This window comes from Hyperolius riggenbachi, chromosome 11 (genome assembly GCF_040937935.1).
Source record: "Hyperolius riggenbachi isolate aHypRig1 chromosome 11, aHypRig1.pri, whole genome shotgun sequence".
Taxonomy (NCBI): Eukaryota; Metazoa; Chordata; class Amphibia; order Anura; family Hyperoliidae; genus Hyperolius; species Hyperolius riggenbachi.
Window position 1 is genome coordinate 246,620,664 of NC_090656.1, and position 26,460 is coordinate 246,647,123.

Sequence of the window (26,460 nt, forward strand, 5' to 3'; positions counted from 1 at the left end):
GCAGAGAATTGTCAAGCCACGCCCCTTCCACGAATATCACTAAACAATTCCTTCCGTGGATAGCTGACAGTCACTGACTGGCTGTGGTTGCTCCATCCATCTTGTGTGTGCGTGTGTGAACTCACCGTGTGGTGTCACCTGTCCCTGTACCGTCCCCTCTCTCTGGCATGAGTCGGTAATAACTACCTTCTGTTCCCATATTATAGACTGAGAAAGAAAAGCTGACATGGAGGGACAGGACCCCAGCATACGTTACCAACTTGATTGGCATCGTCTTCATGGTGAGTTCTGGTTCTCATCATACTGCTTAAAGTGGAACCGCTGTCAACATTTCCTTTCTTCAATAGTGTAGCAACACTTTAAGTTGTAAAAATACACTTTAAAAAGTGCCTAAAAAAGGTTAACAGGTTTACTTTCGTTTTCTCCTGGGAGACTTATTGGTGCGTCACATGGTTCTCTGCAGGCTGCCGAGAGATTTCCTTTGAAGGAGAGGTGGCATATTTGTAATGGGGAAACAAAGAAGCTATACATTCAGGAAACAGCAGTGTGGTGCTTATAGACTGAACTGGATATTGCATAATTATGCAAGGTGGTGACTTGCTTTGCCTGGGGGAATTGTGATTTTCACAAAGATGACAATACTTTGGGTCAAGAACAGGTGGAATACCAGATTGTTAATATTGGTTTCAAAGATACTTTTATTGTATGTTATACCAGACTAGTCCTAATTTAGAGGGAGCCAGAAGTGACATGTCATGTGATGCGATAAATCTCTCACTTTTGTATAATACGGGTGTGTTAGTACACTTCAGCTGTGGTTCCATGCTCCTGTATTATAGACAGAGTTGGATACAATAACAGTCTCTTAACGTAAAGAGGCCCTGTAGTGACCTATAGTCGAATGCATGAAATGATTCAGGGTTCCCACTTTTACGGTAATTATCCTGGTTTCAGCATCATAACCAATTTGCATATCTGTATATTATTGTATGTAACCCCACCCTCTTAGTGATGCTTACCCTAGGCTGCTTATTATTCAGAATTCTCCTCCCAGTGCACTCTGGGAGACCAAGTTTTGCTTCTACTGGCTTCAGAACATACAGTAACAGGCGTTCCACAGTGATGCACCTACCAGCAATACAGATGTCACACCTGTAATAAAGTTAAGGAGGAACTCCGGCCTAAACAAGCATACTGTCATTAAGTTGCATTAGTTATGTTAATTAAAATAAATAGGTAATATAATCTCTTACTCACCCTGTTTTAAAAGAACAGGCAAATGTTTGTGACTTCATGAGGGCAGCCATCTTTTTGGTTGAAAGACACATGAGACACAGTTCCAACTGTCCTGTGTCCTGATCACCCTTCTCAGTTGCTAGGCAACGAGAACAACCTCAGAAATCCCATCATGCATTGCACAGCATCAGGGGAAAAATGCCCGGGCAGTTTTCTTTGATGGGGCAGAGCTTAGCGTAAAATGATGCTAAAAATGATGCTTTGGTAAGAAAAACAAAGTTCTAATGGTGTGAAAAGCCTTTTCAGTGCTGCTGAGTAGATTTTTAGTCTGGAGGTTCACTTTAAGATTGTAAATCGGAGAGAGGAAAGATTATGAAATGGGCAAACACTGGCCAATTAGTAAAATTGTTAAAAATAAGCAATTTTATTCATTAAGCTATATTTAGTAAAGGTCAACTATAAGTGAATGAATCAAGGCTGCCATCACTTCAAGGCTCCCCAAAAGTCTGGGTGCCCACCCCCCACTTTTTTGGGGTCTCCAGTCTGTCTCCTAGTATTTTATTTACTATTATTCTACTGTTTGTGGTTGTAACTGAGCAGAATTCGTAAAATATCTCCAAGTTCTTCAGAACTGATCTGACAACAAACTCCCTTCTGTGTTCTGAGCTATTACAAACACTTAAGCACAAGAGGAGCTTTCACAGCCCAGTGACTGCAGTAAATGGACAGAGAGGGTATTTGTGTTGTGTTTGTAGAATGATTTGCTCAGAGTTCATCCTGTACTGAATGTTGTGTGCAAAGTGTGTAATATAACAGTATCTGCGCTCCTCTCCACCAGCTCAAGTGCAGCCATTGCCAAATCAAATCAAATCAAGTGCTCAAGTGCTCAAGTGCAGCCTATGTGCACCACAGCTGGGATCCGGACTAGATGAATGAGTGAAAGTTATGCCTGTGTGTTTAAACACGTAGGCAGGGGTCATGCTTATCTGTTTTCATGTGAATGTTAATCAATGGGCCAGTTCACAATTAATTGGGTATTTTGCATGTAGGAAAAAAAAAACTGGCAACAGTGTAAAGGTGCGTACACACGCACTACGGCTGCCAACCACGGGTTCGTCAGACCCTCCCGCTGGGCGGTCCTTAGCTGACAGTATGCGCGTGTGTATGCGCTGTCCGCTGAGCGGATCGTTCAGAAACAGCCTTATCAGTCCGCCGACAGTGCGTACACCCGAGCTACTGTCGCCTGAAAGTCCGCCCAGCGGGAGGGTCTGACAGACTCGTCGTTGGCGGCCGTAGTGCGTGTACGCACCTGAACACGCACCTTTATCTATCAATTACATTAGATTCTGTGGAAAAAAACAGACTTTTTTTTTTCCAACATGCACACACACAGAGACAGCCATACTATTCCAGGGAAAAAAAGAACACCTATATAAGTAAATACTTGTTTTACTGGCGTAATATATGTATTATACTGTCTATTTTTTTTGTGCTGATAAAAAGTGGACAGGAGCACACTAAGTGGAAATGAGGCCTTACTGTTTCCCCCCCCCCCCCCCCCCTCCAATTCTAGAAACTGCACTGTCATACCTAGCTTGCTTTGTAAACACATGTGGGCACAGCATAGATCAGATTTAAGCAGCTCACTAAACTGCCCTCAGCCAATCAGTGAGGAGCAGGAAGGTGGGAGGGTAAATAACAAGCTTCCCTCTCCTCGGCAATGTACCAGAATAAAGCCAGGCTGACTAAGAGAAGATTTATTACAGCAGACACATTTTTGGTTACATTTAAATGCTTGCAGCGCAGGGTCAGGATATAGACTGCATAATAAACTCAGAGCAGTGGGTAAATGGAATTTGATTTTATGGCTGACTATCCTTAAAGTGTAACTCTTGGCAAAATTAACAATCATAAGTATCTATCCCAGTTAATGGAAAGCAGTAGTATTTTTGTAACAGTATTTTGGAATAGTTTTGGCTGCTGTCCATCGTAATGACCCATGGAAGACGAATAGCTGCCAAATGCAAGCTTTCCTGTCAAAGCTCCGCCCTCACCACATACAGCACGTGAGCTGTGAGATGGGAGGCAAATTCTCAACTCCTCTCAGCCTGTCACCCCCCATAGGTAGTACTGCCCACCACAGCCATGACAAAGACAGCATGCCGTGGGTGGAGTCAAGCAAATTCTCAACTTCACCCTGCTGTCATTCCCACAGGTAGTACCGCCCATCACAGCCATGACAAAGATAGCATGCCATGGGTGGAGTCCAGCAAATTCTCAACTCCTCCCAGCTGTCACCCCCATAGGTAGTACCGCCCATCACAGCCATGACAAAGACAGCATGCCATGGGTGGAGTCCAGCAAATTCTCAACTTCACTCAGCTGTCATTCCCACAGGTAGTACCGCCCACCACAGCCATGACAAAGACAGCATGCCATGGGTGGAGTCAAGAAAATTCTCAACTTCACCCAGCTGTCATTCCCACAGGTAGTACGGCCCACCACAGCCATGACAAAGACAGCATGCCATAGGTGGGTGGAGTTATCACCAGACAGGCAAATTCTCAACTCCTCCCAGCTGTCACCCCCATAGGTAGTACCGCCCATCACAGCCATGACAAAGACAGCATGCCATGGGTGGAGTCCAGCAAATTCTCAACTTCACCCAGCTGTCATTCCCACAGGTAGTACCGCCCACCACAGCCATGACAAAGACAGCATGCCATGGTTGGAGTCAAGAAAATTCTCAACTTCACCCTGCTGTCATTCCCACAGGTAGTACCGCCCACCACAGCCATGACAAAGACAGCATGCCATAGGTGGGTGGAGTTATCACCAGACAGGCAAATTCTCAACTCCTCCCAGCTGTCACCCCCATAGGTATTACTGCCCACCACAGCCATGACAAAGACAGCATGCCGTGGGTGGAGTCGAGCAAATTCTCAACTTCACCCTGCTGTCATTCCCACAGGTAGTACCGCCCACCACAGCCATGACAAAGACATCATGCCGTGGGTGGAGTCAAGGAAATTCTCAACTTCACCCTGCTGTCTTTCCCACAGGTAGTACCGCCCACCACAGCCATGACAAAGACAGCATGCCATAGGTGGGTGGAGTTATCACCAGACAGGCAAATTCTCAACTCCTCCCAGCTGTCATTCCAACGAGTAGTTCTGCCCACTACAGACATGACAAGCCTAGCTAGTGAGCTACGAATAATGGTGGCTGTCATGCAAAGTGTATGCAACCTTGAATTGAGCTAATCAAATCTAGGGATGGTCGTAGTCAGCCAACTATGCTACGCTGGAACTACGCGTAGTTTTACGCAATTACGCTTTGCCAAACTACGGCTTCGAAATCAAATATTTGCTTTGTTTGCATTTCATAGACTACGCGTTAAAATACGCAATTACGCGTAGTGCAAAGCGTAATATATGCGGATGCTAATGCCCGTATGAAGAAAATTTTACGCATTCATTTCTCTTTAATTGGTTATATTGGGAACTCTTCTATGCGTACATCCCCTTTCCAAAGCGTAAATTTGTAATCATACAATCGCACACGGAAAATTAGACGCGAGTACCGCATTCGTAGTTTACTACGCAATACACATGTTAACTACGCATAGTGGGCGTAAGCTACGCGTACCGGTACTTCACTATGCGTACATTTGTAAGTGTAGTTTTGAAACCTCACCTACGAACTACGATGCGTAAATTAAACTACGTTGAAAACGCCTGGAAAACCAATTCTATTTGCTGATTTTCCAGACGTTTGCAGAACTTCCAGGATCCTGTCTGTGGCCTCAGGTACCCATTGATGATGCAATCTTGGCGGTACCATTTTACCATTTCTGTGTAATATGAGGGACTACCTAAAACGCGGGACGTTCCGGCAATGTGATTGTTGCTGTTTCAACAGTGCTCCAATAACCGCACTCTCTAGAAATGTTAGGTTTCAGATGAGTTGTAGTAATTGCTACACCAACACTATTTGGCCGATTACAGCGCTTCAGGTTGTAGAGGGTGCTGTGACTGGAGAACTGTTCCCTATGAACTTTTCCACTGGGTCACCTAACCAATACTAGCTCCTTACCTAAAAGTATCTACTCAAAATGTATTTACTCAATTTACCCATCTACTGCATAGATTTGGTAAGATAATACAATCAAGAATGCATCAGTGATGGACACCTTAAGTCTTTATTTCTTAAAGCGGTATTGTCCCCATAAAAATCAAATTTCAACAGCATTTGGTCTGAGTGTATTAACCTCCTTGGCGGTAATCCCGAGCTGAGCTCGGGGTATGCCGCCGGAGGTCGCCGCTCAGGCCCTGCTGGGCCGATTCCAATTCTGTAAAAAGCAGCACACGCAGCCGGCACTTTGCCAGCCGCGTGTGCTGCCCGATCGCCGCCGCTCCGCGGCGATCCGCCGCGTGCAGCGGCAAAAGAGGGTCCCCCCAGCCGCCCGAGCCCTGCGCAGCCGGAACAAACAGTTCCGGCCGGCGCTAGGGGCTGGATCGGGCGGCTCTGACGTCAGGACGTCGACTGACGTCCATGACGTCACTCCGCTCGTCGCCATGGCGACGAGGAAAGCGAAACAAGATAGGCCGCTCATTGCGGCCTATCTTGTTACTTTCGATTGCCGGAGGCGATCGAAAGTACGCTTCCGGAGCGCCCTCTAGTGGGCTTTCATGCAGCCAACTTTCAGTTGGCTGCATGAAATATTTTTTTTTTAATTTAAAAAAAACCCTCCCGCAGCCTCCCTGGCAAAATAAATAAACCGCCAGGGAGGTTAAGTGATAAAGATGGTAATCCTGCATTCAAAACTTGCAAAACTTTTTCTGCTGTTATGGTTTGGAGTTATCACATACTTTAGGAGCACTGGCCCTAGTGCCAAACCATGCCAAAGAGTTGAATGCTGGGAGTTCTTTTTATCTATAATATATTCCTCCTCTTTCATTTATTTCCCTGCCTAGCTGCTTATCAGAAACACCCTCTGATCACTTGTGTTTACAAGCAAGGCTGAGGTGACTCAGCGATTGGATGTGTAAACAAAAATAGACAGTGCAGTTCCTAGTATACACCTCAGTGGGAGTGTCTGAAGACTCTGGGAGGAGGGCAGCTAATGAATACACAATGAGCAAGAGAAGGGTGGAGGGGAAACAAGAGTCAGGGAGGATATGATGTCAGCATTAGCTTGGCAAGATGGCCACTGCCTAGAATAGGATTTTCTGTTTTTCTTTTATAAAATTCACAGGAATCAGTACGGGGATAGCACAATACATCTGTTATGCAAGTAGAAGTAGTATTTATCTACTTATATATGTGTTTTTTATTTCTAGGTTAGCATGGGTGTCGCTTGTTCTTTAAAAGATTTAACCCTTCAAAACAAACTTTGTCTAAATGACCCATCAACCTACGTGACACTCGTTTTAAATGTCTTCCTCTTAACGTTTTTTTGTTTTCCCTCACTAGATTGGTCTGACGTTTGCGATTGTGTTTGGCGTTATTGTGTACCGCGTCTCCACTGCAGCCGCCTTAGCCATGAGCTCCAACCCATCAGCCCGCGCCAACGTCCGAGTCACGGTGACGGCCACCGCTGTGATCATTAACCTGGTGGTTATTCTGGTTCTGGATGAAGTGTATGGCTGCATAGCGCGATGGCTCACCCAGATCGGTACGTGGCATGCTTGTGCACCCCTCTGTATTACATGTGTGTCCCCTGTACCAGATTTCTAAGCTGAAGATTCCTAGGCCAATACCTTCTGTTTTCAGAAGGCAAACTTTTGCTTTGCATAACATTTTAGTAAGGGGGCTTTTTGGTCCTTTATAGCCCCTTACACACTCCTGGGAGTTCTGGTTCACCATGAGCTTGCTGGGTAGTCTGTAATTCTAGGAGAAACCACCGAGCCATTTCATAGTTGACAGTTTTAGGAGATCGTATTGAGAGTGTCTGTGGAATGCTGAGAACTAAAATGAGTGAATGTCTGAGGGACCCGATCCCATCGCCGGACTTCATGCGTTCACTCTTCTATTTGCTTTGTGCAGAGGTCCCGAAAACCGACAAGACGTTTGAGGAGCGGCTCATATTCAAGGCTTTTCTTCTGAAGTTTGTCAATGCTTACACTCCAATCTTCTATGTTGCCTTCTTCAAGGGTCGGTAAGTTCTCTAGACACTTTCTGGATACATGATATTTAGCTTAGTACTTTATGTACTGGGCTTTTTAGCTCTTTCAGATCTTCTACAGAATTGTTGTGGTTCTCCATTGCTTAGAAGGATACCAGAGCCAAAAGGCTTTTTTAGGGGATTAAAAGTCGATGCTTACCGTGCCTCTCGCTCCCCATAGTCAGCCGCTGGTCTTCTCGTATACCTCCCGGGGTCCTGGCGATTTGGCTGACCTTTAACCCAGATAGTCTTCGCTTCTGCAGGCCCATAATTATGGGTACGCACACATCCCCGCCTCCTCCATCCTAGCGTCTGCGCTCCACTGAAAAGCAAGTGATTAATGCGCCAGGCAGAAGCGAAGACTATCCGGGTTAAAGGTCAGCCAAATTGCCATTACATCGGGAGTTATAGGAGAAGACCGGCAGCTGACTGGGGAATGAGTGGCGCTGTAAGTATCGACTTTTAACCACCTAAGCACTGCATCTTACATCTTTACCAGAGCCTTTCTGCTCTAGTATCCTTTCACCAATTACTTGGTAACGTTTCAGCCTCACCTGCTCTACCATCGGGCCATATTCACTGATAGGACCTAACATAATTAAATTCAGCAGCCTGAAACAGCCGTCTGCAAACTGGATTATATGGCTTTGTAAAATGATTAGGCTATAGCCATCCAGTGCACCAGCAGCTCTGAATGTATTCTTGGCTTTTTAGGGGATGTAGAAAAGTAAATTTCTTGATTTATAGAAGAGCTTTCTTTTGATCTTTTTTTTTTCATACTTGGGGGAAACTTTCAACACATGTATGTGAGACATTTGGTTGGATTTTTCAAATGTGACAATCAGGGTAAACTATCGTAATTCTCAAATTGAAAAAAAAAATAAAGAAAGAACTGTATTGTGCATGGCGGCCTTCAAAGGGATACATTCGTGGAGCAGGCAAAAACATTACAGACCAACAAAAGACAAAAAAGAGAGAAATCGAGAGCCCAATATGGTGTAGTATGTCAGAGATACGAAGGGAAATGAATAGGTGAGATGGTTATACTCACAAACATGGGTTACCGCTCAGGCAACCACTGTATAGGCAGGTGAGGAGATTAGACCTGTCCTCACTCAGGATTAAGAAGTCGCTCTCTGTAGATCAGAAAAAATGGGGTAGGGTCACCCCTCCACCTGGGGTGGACTCAAGTATACTGGTAGGTGATCAGAGGCGCCAGCAGAATAAAATTAATATAAAATTGTTAAGAATTGCCAGGAGGGAAAGTGGTGGACTTCCCCTCAATAATTAGACACCAAGGTCTGTCATCGAATCAAACGAATACATTTATTCAATAGTACCCCAAAATCTGCACTTCTTCAGGCAATAAAGCGGGGACAACAAACACAGCAATCAATGTGCAGTGAATTTAGCACCTCAGAGGTGCTAAATTCACTGCACATTGATTGCTGTGTTTGTTGTCCCCGCTTTATTGCCTGAAGAAGTGGGTCTGCTCCCACGAAACGCGTTGCAGATTTTGGGGTACTATTGAATAAATGTATTCGTTTGATTCGATGACAGACCTTGGTGTCTAATTATTGAGGGGAAGTCCACCACTTTCCCTCCTGGCAATTCTTAACAATTTTATATTAATTTTATTCTGCTGGCGCCTCTGATCACCTACCAGTATACAACAAAAGACAAAGAAAAAGCTTATAAAAAAATTATAGAAAAGGTGAAAAGTAAAGATGGCAAACGTGTGTACAACAACTAGGGAATAAACTTCTACAAACTATTAGTTTAAAAATATTTTTAAAAAATTGTGTGGCCACCCAATGCCTCTCCTACAATATAGGGCCAACCTCATAGAAGGAGCCAATTAAGATCACAGAGGCTTCTGCTCAGCGATCCGTTCAAACGCCGTCTTTTTTTTATTTTTCAAGATGACAGCGTTTAACCTTCTTGGCGGTAACCCCGAACATAGTTCGGGGTAAGCCGCCGGAGGGTGCCGCTCAGGCCCTGCTGGGCCGATTTGTTTAATTTTTTTTTTGCTGGACGCAGCTAGCACTTTGCTAGCTGCGCCAGCACCCCGATCGCCGCCGCCGCGCGCCCGATCGCCGCTATACGGTGCGGCGCGCGCCCCCCCCCCCCCCAGACCCCGTGCGCTGCCTGGCCAATCAGTGCCAGGCAGCGCCGAGGGGTGGCCCGGGACTCCCAATGACGACCCGACGTCAGTGACGTCGGTGACGTCATCCCGCCCGTCGCCATGGCGACGGGGGAAGCCCTCCAGGAAATCCCGTTCCTTGAACGGGATTTCCTGATCGGAGATCGCCGAAGGCGATCGAAGAGGGCGGGGGGATGCCGCTGAGCAGCGGCTATCATGTAGCGAGCCCTGGGCTCGCTACATGATATAGAAAAAAAAAATTTAAAAAAAACTGCCGCGCTGCCTCCTGGCGTATTTTTTTATACCGCCAGGAGGGTTAACCTCTAAGCTTTAAGGCTTTAAGGCTACTTACACACCAGGACGTTGCGTTTAGGGGACGTTATAGGGCACATAGGGCACATAACGTGCCCCCAACGCAACGCCTGGTGGTGGTGGAGCAGGACGCTACCAAGAGCCGCGTTACAAGCAGCTTTTGGTGCGCCTGCTCTGTCGGAGGCGCTGCGGAGACCACGTGAGCAGAGCTCTCCGCATCGCGTGGTCCCGTCAGCCAATCAGCGGCCGCTCCAAAGAGTAAACACTGCAAGTGCAGTGAATGCCAAGTAGCCATGTGCCTGGCTACGTAGCGGCCTTTCCCCGCCTCCTCTCTGCCCCTAAAATAAAAAAAAACACCCGTACTGAGCATGTGCAAACAGTCTAACGCGGCTTAGCCACGTATAAAGCACTGCATGCAGTACGTTGTCTTGACGTGAAGCGTTACTGTGTAACGCAACGTGGGCACTGTGAACAGCCCATTCATTTTTTTATTGCTGTGCCCACCGCACTAAGGTGCGCCTGTAACGTCACACTGTGAAAGCAGCCTAAATGTCTTTTGAAAGCTTTTCAGCCTTGTTCCCATTATAAATCGCCAGCACTGTTGCAAGCACTGAGCGATTTATAGGGGGTCTTTTAAAGCGCTGTTACAAGCGCTTTCTGAGCGCTTTTCACTTAGAAAAGCACTTTTCTAAACGCTTTTGTGGAGCGATGTTTTTTTTGACCCGGAAATGAATAAATACAATGTACAAAGTGTTCAGGGAATCGTAATTCAAAGCGCTTTTTCAAGCGCTTTGCGATTTCATTATACTTTCTATTGAATCGCAAACGCTCAGACAATGGTGCAGAAGCCACATTTGCGATCGGATAGAAAGCTCATCGCTCATGTGAGAACACTCACATAAGCTAATATTGCACTAGCACTTTAAGACGAGAGTGTTGCGTTTTCTGGGCATTTGGTGGCTTTTGCAGGAAAGCGCTGGGATTTGTGTCTGAAGGAAGTAGAAATACTGGCTTTTGTTGGCTTTCAGTGGTATTTGATGGCATTCAAACGCAATGCCGGCAACAGAAAACGACTTCTACAAACTGCATGTTGCTTTTGAGACGAAACGCTGGGAAAAGTCAGCAAAAGCTCCTACTAAATGCTCCCATTCACTTGCATGGGACGGCGCTCGATCCCTAAAAACGTCGCTTTTGCCTGTCACCCAAACTGCCCCATTTAATGCTTGCAAAGTGTCCATGAGAACCAGCCCTAAAGGACACTTGAAGTGAGAGGGACATGGAGGCTGCTATATTTATTTCCTTTTAAACAATACCAGTTGCCTGGCAGCCCTGCTGATCTTTTTTCATGCATAAAAACGACCAGGCTGTTTTTTGCATTACTGGGCTGTGCAGGCTTTTCAGCTTCCTGCAGAGCCCAGCTATGGAGCCCAGCTATGGAGCCCAGCGATCAGACTTGCCTTCTTTTTATTTTTGTCCCTAAGGGGACATGCCGCCGGAGGGGTCCGATCTCTGTGGCAGTTTTTGTTTATTTTATTTTTTATTCAGCCTCATACGTAATTATATGTTCGTAATTGAATTGACTTTGTATACTCATTTGTAATTACGCATGAATTTACGCATAATTTTGTGCCAGTGGATAGTATTGCTACGTAGGTTAATAAGAATACTGGGTACAAGTTACAAAAAGAATTATTAAAAAAGACCTTGCAGTTTTTGAGAAAATCGATTTTAAAAATGCAAAGAAAAATGGTTTTTAAACTCAGAAAAATCACAGTTTAAAAACCATTTACTTTTGCATTTTTAAAATCGATTTTCTCAAAAAATGCAAAGTCTTTTTTAAGAATTCTTTTTGTAACTTGTACCTAGTATTCTTAACCTATGTAGTAATTTTGGTAGCAATAGCGTGTATCGGGCTTTGCTATTCACCGCCAAAGTCGTCACGAAGTTATGTGTAAATTACACATAAATTCATGCGTAATTACGATTAGGAACCACTTACTACAAAATGAATTGCGCTATTCCCACTAAACTTTGCATCACGATGCGTATTTGTGTATTACAATGCGTAATTGCATATGGGCGTAATTTCTGCTCATCACTAATCCCCATCCTTTACGTTGACATATTACTAAATTTTCAAATGTTAATATGAAGGAAAATGAACCAGGATAGAAAGGAACAGCATGGTTTGAGTTATAAAACAACATATTTTGCTTAATAAATGTTTATGGTATGTGTGACTAGGGGAGTGCCGGGGACGTGATCAGGGGTGTGGCTTAAGTGTCCCTCTTTCTCATCTCAAAATGTCTATGATAATTCCCCCCCCCCTTTTACAGGATGGATCACATGACATGTCCATAGACCCGCCCTTTTAAATACAATCCTCTTGCTTTCAGGTTTGTCGGACGGCCCGGGGATTATGTCTACATCTTTGGCTCGTTCAGGATGGAAGAGGTACGTGTGTCTCTGGGCAATGGCTATGTGTGAAGTGGCCTCAGCTGTTTATTGGATGAAGGATGCTGGTAGCTGGGGTGGCATGGACTTACATCAGGGGTGCCCAAACTTTTTTTTTTAGTCAAGGGCCGGGTCAACATACTTTAGACTGCTGGGGCCGGAGTGTACATAAAATGATGTAGAAAAACATTACATTGAACCTAGGTGGGGTAAACAGCGCCTGAAACACCATCCCCCACACACAAAGCAATCAGTGTTCAAAATACAGATTTTCAAAGGTCCCCCCAAAACAACCCCCTTTCTCCAGTAGTTGCAAGGACTGCAAATTATCCACCCCCTACACACGTGCACCCACACTGCTTTTATATTGCCTCTAACCACCCAACCCCCACAACCACAATGTTTTTGCACACCAGACAGTGAAGCATACCGAGGTGACAACCTGCCTTCCGGTTAGACAGCAGTGTCGCCTAATGTGGAATTGGATTGGAAGCCAGTGAATGACTTCTTGCTGGCTTCTACAGTGTGTGGATGGGTGGTGCCTGCACTGCTGCCACATCTATAAGTAATACATTTTGTGTGTGGAGCGCCGGTAAAAAGCCTCAGGGGGCCGCATACGGGCTGCGGGCCTTCGTTTGAGGACCACTGGTTTACATGGTTGGGTGCAGCTGTCTGAGTGAACGTTTGTCAGCTGAATCCTCCTCGACGACCACTGCTGCGAAAGTCAGCACTTTTATTTTGCTTGTATCTCCTCCGCAGTGCGCCCCTGGTGGCTGCTTGATGGAACTGTGCATCCAGCTGAGCATCATCATGCTGGGGAAACAGCTGATCCAGAACAACCTCTTCGAGATCGGAATCCCGTGAGTCTCTCTTAATCCTTCACGGTTCTCAGTAAACGGTTCTTCAGAGTTCTGAACTTTAATCCGGCTTCCTGTTATTCCCCCGATAGGAAGATGAAGAAACTGATCAGACACTTCAAATCCAGACGAGAGACCTACATGGACCACGACGAGCACCTCAAGAGGAAACAGCGATATGAGCTGGACTACGACCTGGACCCCTTTGCCGGCCTCACTCCGGAGTACATGGAGATGAGTATGTGTCACATGGATTGGGGTTCACACATAGTAGCTGTAAAGGGAGGAAATTACTGAGCATGAAATGTGGGCACCCGCAGCCAATGAACGATTTGGGGGCCCTATAGGCGCTAATGCAAATATCTACTATAAGGTGCCCAAAGCAGAAAATTTATCCTTTGAAATATTATAAGGTTAGGAGGAGGTTTTAGGGTTAGGCCTCAGGAAGGGGGGGGTTTAGGGTTAGGCCTCAGGAAGGGGGGGGGGGGTTAGGGTTAGGCCTCAGGAAGGGGGTTTTAGGGTTACAGTGTTTCCCTGAAAGTAAGACATCCCCTTAAAGTAAGACCTATCCCATATTTCCAGCATGTTCAAAATATAAGCCCTACCCCTAAAATGAGCCCTGGTGGCTGTGGAAGTCACGTCCCCCCTTCCCCCACCGCCACTTTACCCCCTGATGACCCTCTCCTACAGAAAGACGCATCCCCGCTCTCCACTGTCTGACATACCAGTAATTCAAGCCACAGATCAGCGGTAAACTGCTGATTCCCCCACCGCTGCTGTATCTTCTGCCGGTTCCGTTCTCCATTGCCCGCAGGCATCATTCAAACCACAGATCAGTGGTAAACTGCGGTGAAGGCAGCTAGTTACACTGTAACATCGCCTCCGTGTACAGGAAGTGACACCTCTGTTTACTTCCTGTTCACGGAAGCGCTGTTACAGTAACTAGCTGCCTTCACCGCAGTTTACCACTGATCTGTGGTTTGAATTATGCCTGCGGGCAATGGAGAACGGGGCCAGCAGAAGATACAGCAGCGGTGGGGGAATCAGCAGTTTACCGCTGATCTGTGGCTTGAATTACTGGTATGTCGGGCAGTGTAGAATGGGGGTGCGTCTTTATGGAGGAGGGGGTCATCAGGAGGTAAAGTGGGGGAATGGGGATCTTGCTACCCTAACAAAATATATAAGACCTCCCCGAAAATAAGACCTAGGACATATTTAGGATGAAAAATTAATATAAGACCGTGTCTTATTTTCAGGGAAACACAGTAGGCGTCAGGAAGGGGGGGGGGTTTAGGGTTAGGTGTCAGGAAGGGGGGATTAGGGTTAGGCGTCAGGAAGGGGGGTTTAGGGTTAGGCGTCAGGAAGGGGGTTTTAGGGTTAGGTGTCAGGAAGGGGGGCTTAGGATTAGGCGTCGGGAAGGGGGGTTTTAGGGTTAGGCGTCGGGAAGGGGGGTTTTAGGGTTAGGTGTCAGGAAGGGGGGTTTAGGGTTGGGCATCAGGAAGGGGGGGGGGGGGTTTAGGGTTAGGTGTCAGGAAGGGGGGTTTAGGGTTAGGCGTCAGGAAGGGGGATTTAGGGTTAGGCGTCAGGAAGGGGGTTTTAGGGTTAGACGTCAGGAAGGGGGGTTTAGGTTTAGGCGTCGGGAAGGGGGGTTTTAGGGTTAGGCGTCGGGAAGGGGGGTTTTAAGGTTAGGTGTCAGGAAGGGGGGTTTAGGGTTGGGCATCAGGAAGGGGGGGTTTAGGGTTAGGCCCAAATTTTCCACATTAGCTAATATTGGTGGTGCACCAAACTTTTGCAGCACCTGATCTTCCTTCCTACTTACCTTCTATGCTTCCTATGCTATGGTTTCCTATGAATAATAATTACTCTTTGCAGATGTTATGAGCAGGGCAGCGCAGTTCTGTGCTATAACCATGCGTCTCTCTGGTGTATGTCCCATTTATATTGATTATTCTCTTGCAGTCATTCAGTTTGGATTTGTCACTCTGTTTGTGGCCTCCTTCCCGTTGGCTCCTCTCTTTGCCTTATTGAACAACATCATTGAGATCCGCCTGGATGCCAAGAAGTTCGTCACCGAGCTGCGGAGGCCCTTGGCCGTCAGAGCCAAAGATATCGGTAAGCCCTGAGAGATCCAGATTTGTCAATATTTCAGTACAAGGAACTGTCCCTGTTTCACCTCCACCACCAATAAAAGCCTGAATGTGACTGGTGCCTGTGGGCGAAATATTCATCATTCCTGTGAGTGGTGAACTAGCAAGCATGTTGCAGATAGATACACTCATCATAGTTCTATCCAGGGGTGTAACTATAAATGTCTGAGACCTCCTGCAAAACTTTGGATCCCCCCCCCCCCTACAGAAATTGGAAATGTAGGCCAGACAGGATAGACATTTCTGGAGGTGGGGGGATTGCTGAAAGGGGGGCACGAGGTGTGGGGGGGAGTCAGGCCCTCTTCCCCTCTGCTGTGTGTGCCAGCTTCTCCTCCCTCCTGTGCAGGCTCTTGTCCCTAAGAATGACCTTGGGCAGGCCACAGAGCTGTGCCCCTCCCCCCCCCCAGCTTCTCCCTCCACAGGCCCTCCACAACTGTATCCATTGCGGGGGCTCTTGTTACGTCCCCTGGTTCTACCAAGATAGTAATCGTGTCACCAGGAAGTGCAATGCAAAGCCACACCCACAAAGTGTATAACACATGTACTCCACCTGAAGTGCAGACGGAGGCGGAACCCTTTTTATCCCCATTCCCTTTTGATTTTTTTTGTAGGGGCACATTTTTGCAGCCCTCATGTGGGTCATGCAAACTATAGTTCAAATCACTGAAGAATTAGTTATTTAATGTTAGTATTTTTACAGTCCTATGCCTTCTACAGAGATTGATAAACCGGAAGAGGGGGGGGGGGGGGTTGTTGCTGCAAGGAAGGGTCTAACAGTGAAGGTGGTGGGAGGGAAGTAACTCATTATGATGAGGGATAATTAAGACTAATTAGGACTAGGGGTATTGGTAAGGATTCAACCACATCCAGCCCACACTTAAAGGAATACTATCGATACCCAAGTGTTCTAAAATGACAGCGTGCAAATAATGTCTAAGTAGCTGTGTACACATTTTCCTACTTTTCATGTGAAATATCAGAGGCAAAAGCTGTTATTTATTGAGGGCAGGATTTAGCTATATTGGGACAAATCAATTGCAGAAGGGGTGTCTGCTTTAATGCACAGCCAGAGTTGCATATCAGACTACAGAAAGCAAATATCAAACATATCAAACTCTGAAAGCAAAAACAGTATGAAAAACTGTGACAATTAGTTACATTTCCTCTGCTCTCTTCAGACATTCAGTCAGAAACACAGGACACAGCAGTCAGAAACACAGGACACAGGAGCTGCAGCTCCTGTGTCCTGTCTCTCTCTCTGTCACATACAGAGCTACACATAGAGTTAACTGATCAAGTGTGAGGGGAGTTTCCCCTCTCCTCATGGCTCAGTCAGCCGTCAGTTTTGTCAGTAAAGTTTGAAAGTATTTTGCTAACAGTAAACAATGAAGTTGCTACTAAAATGTATACACCAGTACTTAGCAGCACTTCCCAAACAATTCCTGTGTCAATTGAAAAAAATATGTGAATCGATAGTATTCCTTTAAGTGCTTCTTTGAAAATTACGATTTGATAATGACCTATCAGAAAGAATCTACCTACGGATGCAAGCAACAACTGCAGCACATGCACAACGGCAGTCCAGATGGCTCCATATAATTACTAAATGGTAATAAGAATAAGGGCCCGTTTCCACTAGCTGCTGCACATCTCATTGTGCCAATACACAGCCAAATCCCAGAAGCTGTGCCATGCACAGCTAAGGGATCCGCTGCCACTCGCATGGAAAAATGCTGCAGTGTCAGCTGAATCATTATGGCAAGCGGTCCGGATGGCGCCGGCAGCATTATCCACTGTGGCAGAGTTTCCCCGTGTGATTTGTGTGGGGGGGAAACCCTGCAGATTCAGCCCGAGTTCAGCACTAGTGGAAACGAGCCCTAATAATGCTGCCTATATTGGGACTCACAGGGCCGGGCTGCCCATGAGGTGGGTTTCCTCATTTCCTCAACTCAATCGGATTGGGGGGGTGCCAAGCTGAATGGGGTAGCGAGCAGAAAGGGGGGCAGAGGGCACAGTGGTGGGGAGAGGGGTTAGACCCTTATCTGGGTCCCCTGATCTGCGCTCCCCCTCCGGATATTAAGCGCAGCAGCGTAGTATAATCGGGCAGCGGTCGGGGATGACTCGCCTCTTCCGCGTTCCAGTATGCATTCCACTCTCGTCCCTTCCTGCAATGCTGCCCACTGTACTGTAAGTGGACGGCATTGCATGAAGTGATGAGAGTGGGACGCATGCTGGAACGCGGAAGAGGTGAGTCATCCCCGCCCGCTGCCTGAAATACTACACTGCTGCGCTTAAAGTGGACTCAAATTAAAAATACAAGATTTCAGAAATAAAATATATTTTCTAAATTATAATAATAAATAGCAGCCTTTTTATCAGCTGCATGATGACAAATATAAAATATTTTACATTTATTGGAGGAAGCCCTCCCTTCCTTTCATATTGCTGGGACAGAATCCGGCAGACTGGTGGAGTAGGTGGTGTCCAGCAATGGAGGAATTGCTAATGGCTGCCACCTGTGTAACCCTAGTTATGGAAAGAGAAGGGTGAAAAGCATGCCCTGAAATGCTCATAGGCTTTAAGGGGTGTTTATTTATCTTTGTATGTGTCAGTGTGGTGCAACTAAATATTTTGAACTAAAAAAAAGTTTGGTTTGGGTCCGCTGGAGGGAGAGCACAGATCGGGGGACCCAGGTGAGGGGGGCGGGGGTGTCTGACTCCCCTCCCCGCCACTGTGCCCAATACCCCCTTCCTGCCTGCTACCCCCTCCAAGCTACCTATTCTGGGGGTTGTTATACTGGGGGGGCAGCGGTTTCTCACAAGTTTACCTCAGGCGGCAAAAAGTCTAGAAGCGGCCCTGGGGACTCATCACCCAAACCTACAGTGCCAAATTGCACATTTCCTTATTCTAGTGGATTTGGTTATAGGTATTTCTGTGCCCGTGTTTCGGTGAATACTGTACATAGTGCGGGTGATAATGTATACGCAGGTTGCTTTCCTCTTCTCTCTTGTCCTGTGAGTCTCTCTCCAGGTCTCCCTGTGACAATCCAGCCAGGATGATCTTGTTTAGGGCCGGTTTCCACTACACGCAGATGGGATGCAGAAAAACCTGACTCCAATGACTGTCTATGGGCCTGAATCCACTAAACGCGATTTTTCTGATATAGATTGTCCCATAGGCATTCATTGGAGTCAGTTTTTCTGCATCTATTCTGCTTGTAGTGGAAACAGGCCCTTATAGTGATTCAGAGGAGAGCGTGAGCGCTGTTCACCAGTGTTGGAGGGAGGAAGGAGCAGGGCGGGGCCGAGGAGCCGCCAGCTGGAGTCTGTAACGGGGGCTTTGTAGGATAATGTTCTCTGTCACTTGTAGCTCTGGCTCTGCCGGTGACATGAGGCACTTTACATAACTCCCGGCCGCGGCTATTAATAAATCGTAACATTATAGTGACGGATCTCATTCTGCAAGTTAAACATCCATGAAAACAGCGCAGGCCTCGGAGAAGCAGACATATGTGCCTGACCTCCCCCATTAACCCATGCCTGACCAGACACCGCAATAAATATATCTTATGGAGGGCAGGGCCGCGGCTTACCAGTGATGTACACGGGATTGCGGGGTCTGGGTGTAAGATAAGTCTCTGGGGCAGAACTTGTGCTTGCTGTGGTAGCCGACATAGTGACCAGCTGATTTCTTTTTTATTACTATAATTATTATGTATTTATATAGCACTGACATCTTCTGCAGCACATTACAGAGTACATAGTCATGTCACTGACTGTCCTCAGAGGAGCTCACACTCTAATCCTACCATAGTCATAGTCTAATGTCCTACCATATTATTATTATGTATTTATATAGCACTGACATCTCCTGAAGCACTTTACAGAGTACATAGTCATGTTACTGACTGGACTGTCCTCAGAGGAGCTCACAATCTAATCCTACCATAGTCATAGTCTAATGTCCTACCATATTATTATTATGTATTTATATAGCACTGACATCTTCTGCAGCACATTACAGAGTACATAGTCATGTCACTGACTGTCCTCAGAGCAGCTCACAATCTAATCCTACCATAGCCATAATCTAATGTCCTACCATATTATTATTATGTATTTATATAGCACTGACATCTTCTGCAGCACATTACAGAGTACATAGTCATGTCACTGACTGTCCTCAGAGGAGCTCACACTCTAATCCTACCATAGTCATAGTCTAATGTCCTACCATATTATTATTATGTATTTATATAGCACTGACATCCCCTGCAGCACTTTACAGAGTACATAGTCATGTCACTGACTGTCCTCAGAGGAGCTCACACTCTAATCCTACCATAGCCATAGTCTTATGTCCCACCATATTATTAGTATGTATTTATATAGCACTGACATCTTCTGCAGCACTTTACAAAGTACATAGTCATGTCACTGACTGTCCTCAAAGGAGCTCACACTCTAATCCTACCATAGCCATAGTCTAATGTCCTACCATATTATTATTATGTATTTATATAGCACTGACATCTTCTGCAGCACATTACAGAGTACATAGTCATGTCACTGTCTGCCCTCAGAGGAGCTCACAATCTAATCCTACCATAGACATAGTCTAATGTCCTACCATATTATTATTATGTATTTATCGTATTTATATATCACTGACCTCTTCCGCAGCACATTACAGAGTACAGAGTCAGGTTACTGACTGTCCTCAGAGGAGCTCACACTCTAATCCTACCATAGTCATAGTCTAATGTCCCACCATATTATTATTATGTATTTATATAGCACTGACATCTTCTGCAGCACTGTACAGAGTACATAGTCATGTCACTGACTGTCCTCAGAGGAGCTCACACTCTAATCCTACCATAGTCATAGTCTAATGTCCTACCATATTATTAGTATGTATTTATATAGCACTGACATCTCCTGCAGCACATTACAGAGTACATAGTCATGTCACCGACTGTCCTCAGAGGAGCTCACACTCTAATCCTACCATAGTCATAGTGTAATGTCCTCCCATATTATTATTATGTATTTATATAGCACTGACATCCCCTGCAGCACTGTACAGAGTACATAGTTATGCCACTGACTGTCCTCAGAGGAGCTCACACTCTAATCCTACCATAGTCATAGTCTAATGTCCTACCATATTATTAGTATGTATTTATATAGCACTGACATCTTCTGCAGCACATTACAGAGTACATAGTCATGTCACTGACTGTCCTCAGTGGAGCTCACACTCTAATCCCACCATAGTCATAGTCTAATGTCCTACCATATTATTAGTATGTATTTATATAGCACTGACATCTTCTGCAGCACATTACAGAGTACATAGTCATGTCACTGACTGTCCTCAGAGCAGCTCACAATCTAATCCTACCATAGCCATAATCTAATGTCCTACCATATTATTATTATGTATGTATATAGCACTGACATCTTCTGCAGCACATTACAGAGTACATAGTCATGTCACTGACTGTCCTCAGAGGAGCTCACACTCTAATCCTACCATAGTCATAGTCTAATGTCCTACCATATTATTATTATGTATTTATATAGCACTGACATCCCCTGCAGCACTTTACAGAGTACATAGTCATGTCACTGACTGTCCTCAGAGGAGCTCACACTCTAATCCTACCATAGCCATAGTCTTATGTCCCACCATATTATTAGTATGTATTTATATAGCACTGACATCTTCTGCAGCACTTTACAAAGTACATAGTCATGTCACTGACTGTCCTCAAAGGAGCTCACACTCTAATCCTACCATAGCCATAGTCTAATGTCCTACCATATTATTATTATGTATTTATATAGCACTGACATCTTCTGCAGCACATTACAGAGTACATAGTCATGTCACTGTCTGCCCTCAGAGGAGCTCACAATCTAATCCTACCATAGACATAGTCTAATGTCCTACCATATTATTATTATGTATTTATCGTATTTATATATCACTGACCTCTTCCGCAGCACATTACAGAGTACAGAGTCAGGTTACTGACTGTCCTCAGAGGAGCTCACACTCTAATCCTACCATAGTCATAGTCTAATGTCCCACCATATTATTATTATGTATTTATATAGCACTGACATCTTCTGCAGCACTGTACAGAGTACATAGTCATGTCACTGACTGTCCTCAGAGGAGCTCACACTCTAATCCTACCATAGTCATAGTCTAATGTCCTACCATATTATTAGTATGTATTTATATAGCACTGACATCTCCTGCAGCACATTACAGAGTACATAGTCATGTCACCGACTGTCCTCAGAGGAGCTCACACTCTAATCCTACCATAGTCATAGTGTAATGTCCTCCCATATTATTATTATGTATTTATATAGCACTGACATCCCCTGCAGCACTGTACAGAGTACATAGTTATGCCACTGACTGTCCTCAGAGGAGCTCACACTCTAATCCTACCATAGTCATAGTCTAATGTCCTACCATATTATTAGTATGTATTTGTATAGCACTGACATCTTCTGCAGCACATTACAGAGTACATAGTCATGTCACTGACTGTCCTCAGTGGAGCTCACACTCTAATCCCACCATAGTCATAGTCTAATGTCCTACCATATTATTAGTATGTATTTATATAGCACTGACATCTTCTGCAGCACATTACAGAGTACATAGTCATGTCACTGACTGTCCTCAGAGGATCTCACACTCTAATCCTACCATAGCCATAGTGTAATGTCCTACCATATTATTATTATGTATTTATATAGCACTGACATCTTCTGCAGCACAATACAGAGTACATAGCCATGTCACTGACTGTCCTCAGAGGAGCTCACACTCTAATCCTACCATAGTCATAGTGTAATGTCCTCCCATATTATTATTATGTATTTATATAGCGCTGACATCCCCTGCAGCACTGTACAGAGTACATAGTCATGTCACTGACTGTCCTCACAGGAGCTCACACTCTAATCCTACCATAGTCATAGTGTAATGCCCTACCATATTATTATTATGCATTCATATAGCACTGACATCTTCTGCAGCACATTACAGAGTACATAGTCATGTCACTGACTGTCCTCACAGGAGCTCACACTCTAATCCTACCATAGTCATAGTGTAATGCCCTACCATATTATTATTATGCATTCATATAGCACTGACATCTTCTGCAGCACATTACAGAGTACATAGTCATGTCACTGACTGTCCTCACAGGAGCTCACACTCTAATCCTACCATAGTCATAGTGTAATGCCCTACCATATTATTATTATGCATTCATATAGCACTGACATCATACACAGTTGGGAGCTATGCTGTCCAGTAACTGAGACCCCAGTCCCCTGACAGCCCTAATAAGTAGTAACTAGTACCAACCACACTCCCACTCAGGGATGCCTGGCATTACAAATGGCATCATCCAATAGTTCTTCCTGAGTGTAAGTGTTAACCATGGAAAAGCGTAACCCTAACACTAACTCATCTAACCTGACCTGCCATGCCGGTGACCTCATTCATATGAGACGTGGTGAAGATTCACTGCTCCAGTATAAAACTCTACAATATAAGTTCTGTACAAAGCAGCAATAACGATGAATGCATGTATCCTAAGAATTACTTTACCACTAGCCCATCTTGTCTTTGCAGGTATCTGGTATAATATCCTCCGGGGTGTTGGGAAGCTGGCCGTGATAATAAATGTGAGTCATTCACTTCCTGTCCCCTCTTAGTGATCGCTGATGTCCATTAGCTTCTTCCTCTGGCTATAGCGTCATGATGCAATGTAATCGTATAATTTCATGAATCATCCCATTTCTTCAGTCTTGATTCTGTACCGGAGTATAATCACTGTCCAGTCCAGTCTTGCTCTTTTCTGATTCTACTTTGCATTAAAATCTGCAAAAGCCATGGGGTAGACAGTATTACTGCAGGCAGGGCCGAATTTAGTGCTAGGCCACCTAGGCCATGGCCTAGGGCACCACAGGAGGAAGGGCACCAAAGCAGCAGGCTAAACTGGTGCAGCATTTGCAAGCTTGCAAATGCTGTAATGCAGGGAGATCAGGTGAGCGCCTGAGCGTGGTACTTTGCTGCTAGCGGCCTGTGCAACAGCCACCTTGCTCTCTGTGCACACGTGCATTGTGGCCAGCGGCTATGGAAATGAGTGACACTGATGGCTGCTGCGGTGTGAAGGTGAGCTGGCTACCTATACTGAAAGGTGGGGGGTGGGAAAAATAGGGATTAAGGGAGTCATCTGGCTACCTATACTGGAGGGAAAGGGGGAGGAGTCATCTGGCTACCTATATTGGAGGGAAAGGAGAGAGGAGTCTGGCTACCTATACTGGGGGGGTCATCAGGCTATCTATACTAGAGGGAAGGGGTCATCTCACTACCTACTGAAGGGGGGCGGCTGGTGGCAGTGGCCTAGGGCGGTAAAGAGTACAAATGTGGCCCTGACTGCAGGTAGCAATGGAAAGATTTTAAGTAACAATAGTTTGGGTTGGGTGAGGGGGAGTTGGGTGTTAGGTCAGTATATGGATTCATTAGATTTAGTTAAAGGAATACTATCGATACCCAAGTGTTCTAAAATGACAGTGTGCAAATAATGTCTAAGTAGCTGTGTAAACATTTTCCTACTTTTCATGTTAAATATCAGAGGCAAAAGCTGTAATTTATTGAGGGTAGGATTTAGCTATATTGGGACAAATCAATGGCAGAAGGGGTGTCTGCTTCAATGCACAGCCATCCATTGCATATCATACTACAGAAAGCAAATATCAAACATATCAAACTCTGAAAGCAAAAACAGTATGAAAAAGCTGTGACAATTAGTTACATTTCCTCTGCTCTCTTCAGACACTTCATTCAGAAACACAGGACACAGGATCTGCAGCTGTTGGGAGCTCTCTTTCTCTCTCTGTCACACACAGAGCTACACATAGAGTTAACTGATCAAGTGTGAGGGGAGTTTCCCCTCTCCTCATGGCTCAGTCAGCCGTCAGTTTTGGCGTCAGTAAAGTTTGAAAGTATTTTGCTAACAGTAAACAAAGAAGTTGCTACTAAAATGTATACACCAGTACTTACCGTGTTTCCCACACAATTCCTGTGTCAATTGAAAAAAAATATGTGAATATATATGGGTCAGATCAGCCTTTCTCAACCTTTTTTGGGTCGAGGAGCCACTACAATTTTTTGGGGATCTCGGGGAACCCCTACATAAAAATGCGCCACTTTTTGGAGGTTTTTCCATTCTACCTACAATTATTACATATTCTACACCTTTCGGTTAAAAATGGTATTAAAAATGCAGCAATCATCCTCACATATAAATGCCGCAGTCACCATTCGCGTATGAAAAGTGGCAATTACCCCCACATACAGTATATAATATGCTTCCCCACAGACATACATGAAATCAGGGCAGGAGTTGTAGTTTTTAGCACCCAAGGCCCACTGTCACCAGCCTCCCCCTGGCCAACAACATCAAACACCCCCATAGCAGAGCCGCAGTCACTCACTCACCAGCAATAATAGGGAGGTGATGCCAACTGTGATCTAATCTTTTCTAGCAAAGCAAAGTGAGAGGTGTCAGGGATACAGGAGGACACTTACACACCATTGTGAGGGACAAAGTTTGAAGACATCATGAAAATTCATTTCATGATGTCATCAGCACTAATATGCTCAATCTGACAATGAAAGGCAACGATTTTGTACATCTGAGCCCAGTAGTACTTTAAAATTGCCTGTGCCGGAATAGAAGCATGGAAATCAGTAGAATGTGGCCAGGCTGCCTCTAGGGATCCTTCTGCACAAATTACATTAGTAATGCAAACAGGAAAAAAAGTACCTTGCCGGAGTTTCTTCAAATCCACCCCTAACTCTGTGCATTGGATGGATGGAGATAAGGCTGCGAGGAAGAGGAGGAGCCGGGGTGCATTGGGCGATTTAGAGGCAGCAGGGATTGGGAAGCCATCCCAGGCACTGCTGTAGACAGTCGAGAAAGTTTCTCTCTAAGATCAGCACAGCACCCAGCATTGCACAATCGCACAGCAGCAGCACAGCGCCACAAGTGCTCCAAGCCATGCCCTGAAGACGTTAGGAGGTAGGCAGGGCTGGACAGATCAAACGTGCCGGAAAGGCGCGTAAATAGCCCACTGAGATGGCTTGGTGATGTGCGGCGGCTTTGATTAATCCGCCAGACGCATCAGTGATAGTGGGACTACTTTGACTCACTAAAAAGGTGTAAGAGGGACTATTTCGTCCTGCAGAAGTGGCAAAATGCTGCGGAACCCTTGAAGGGTTCTCACGGAAGCCTGGGGTTCCGCGGAACCCCAGTTGAGAATGGCTGGTCAAACTCTGGCCCGCGGGCCAATTCTGGCCAGCAGATCCATCAAATTTGGCCTGCAAATGGTCTCCCTACTTTGCAATATGTTTGGCCCACTCTAGACCACCACGGAAGCAATATTGGAGGTGAAGCTTTAGATCATCAGGAAAGCCATAAGGGGAAGGAGAGGGGCCACACTAGACACCAGGGAACTTTTTAGGGGAACGAGGACCACTAGACACCATAGACTGTATATGGGAAGGAAGAACAATTAGGGGAATGAGGCGCCTGGAATGTATAAAATGGATTAAAACCAGTTTAAAAACAAAAAGAGTAAGGTGGCTTACCTCAATTCTTGTATTTACAAACTGGTTTTGATCCATTTTATACATACCAGGGCGTCTCTTTCCCCTAATTGTGCTTCAGTTACTCCTCGACATCCCCCGTTGCAGGGGTTGAGACAGAACACCTGTGGTCCTTCCACAGAGTGTTACTGTCTTCATTTTACATAAGAGCGACCACACCCAGGTCCGGCTGGACTACCCCGAGTGGAGTCGGGTTTGTAGTCTTCACCCACTTACTGTGGTCGGTTGCCCCTTGCAACCCCCGATTTTGTGAGTAGTATTTTCATTTTTTTTTCTCTCTATCATTTTATCTTAACATACTGCACCATTGGGCTCCCATCTTTGTCTCCTGCACCTTTTTTGTTTTAGAGTGCCCTGACAACCCCCAACTTTGCATGGGAAGGAAGAGGGACACTTGAAACTAGAGAACTGTATAGGAAAGGGAGGGTG

The 26,460-nt window shown here is 45.4% G+C and overlaps 1 protein-coding gene across 12 annotated transcripts in view; it reads left to right on the forward strand.

Moving 5' to 3' along the window:
* Window positions 1-26,460, forward strand: part of ANO1 (anoctamin 1) — a 1,209,699-nt gene that overhangs the window by 1,170,258 nt on the left and 12,981 nt on the right. For all 12 annotated transcript variants that reach the window (XM_068260041.1, XM_068260039.1, XM_068260043.1 and 9 more), the window contains 8 exons: window positions 207-281; window positions 6,712-6,913; window positions 7,285-7,396; window positions 12,254-12,311; window positions 13,071-13,171; window positions 13,261-13,406; window positions 15,128-15,280; window positions 22,990-23,042. In XM_068260041.1, coding sequence (XP_068116142.1) covers window positions 207-281; window positions 6,712-6,913; window positions 7,285-7,396; window positions 12,254-12,311; window positions 13,071-13,171; window positions 13,261-13,406; window positions 15,128-15,280; window positions 22,990-23,042 — 900 coding nt within the window. The remainder of the gene's footprint in view (window positions 1-206; window positions 282-6,711; window positions 6,914-7,284; window positions 7,397-12,253; window positions 12,312-13,070; window positions 13,172-13,260; window positions 13,407-15,127; window positions 15,281-22,989; window positions 23,043-26,460) is intronic.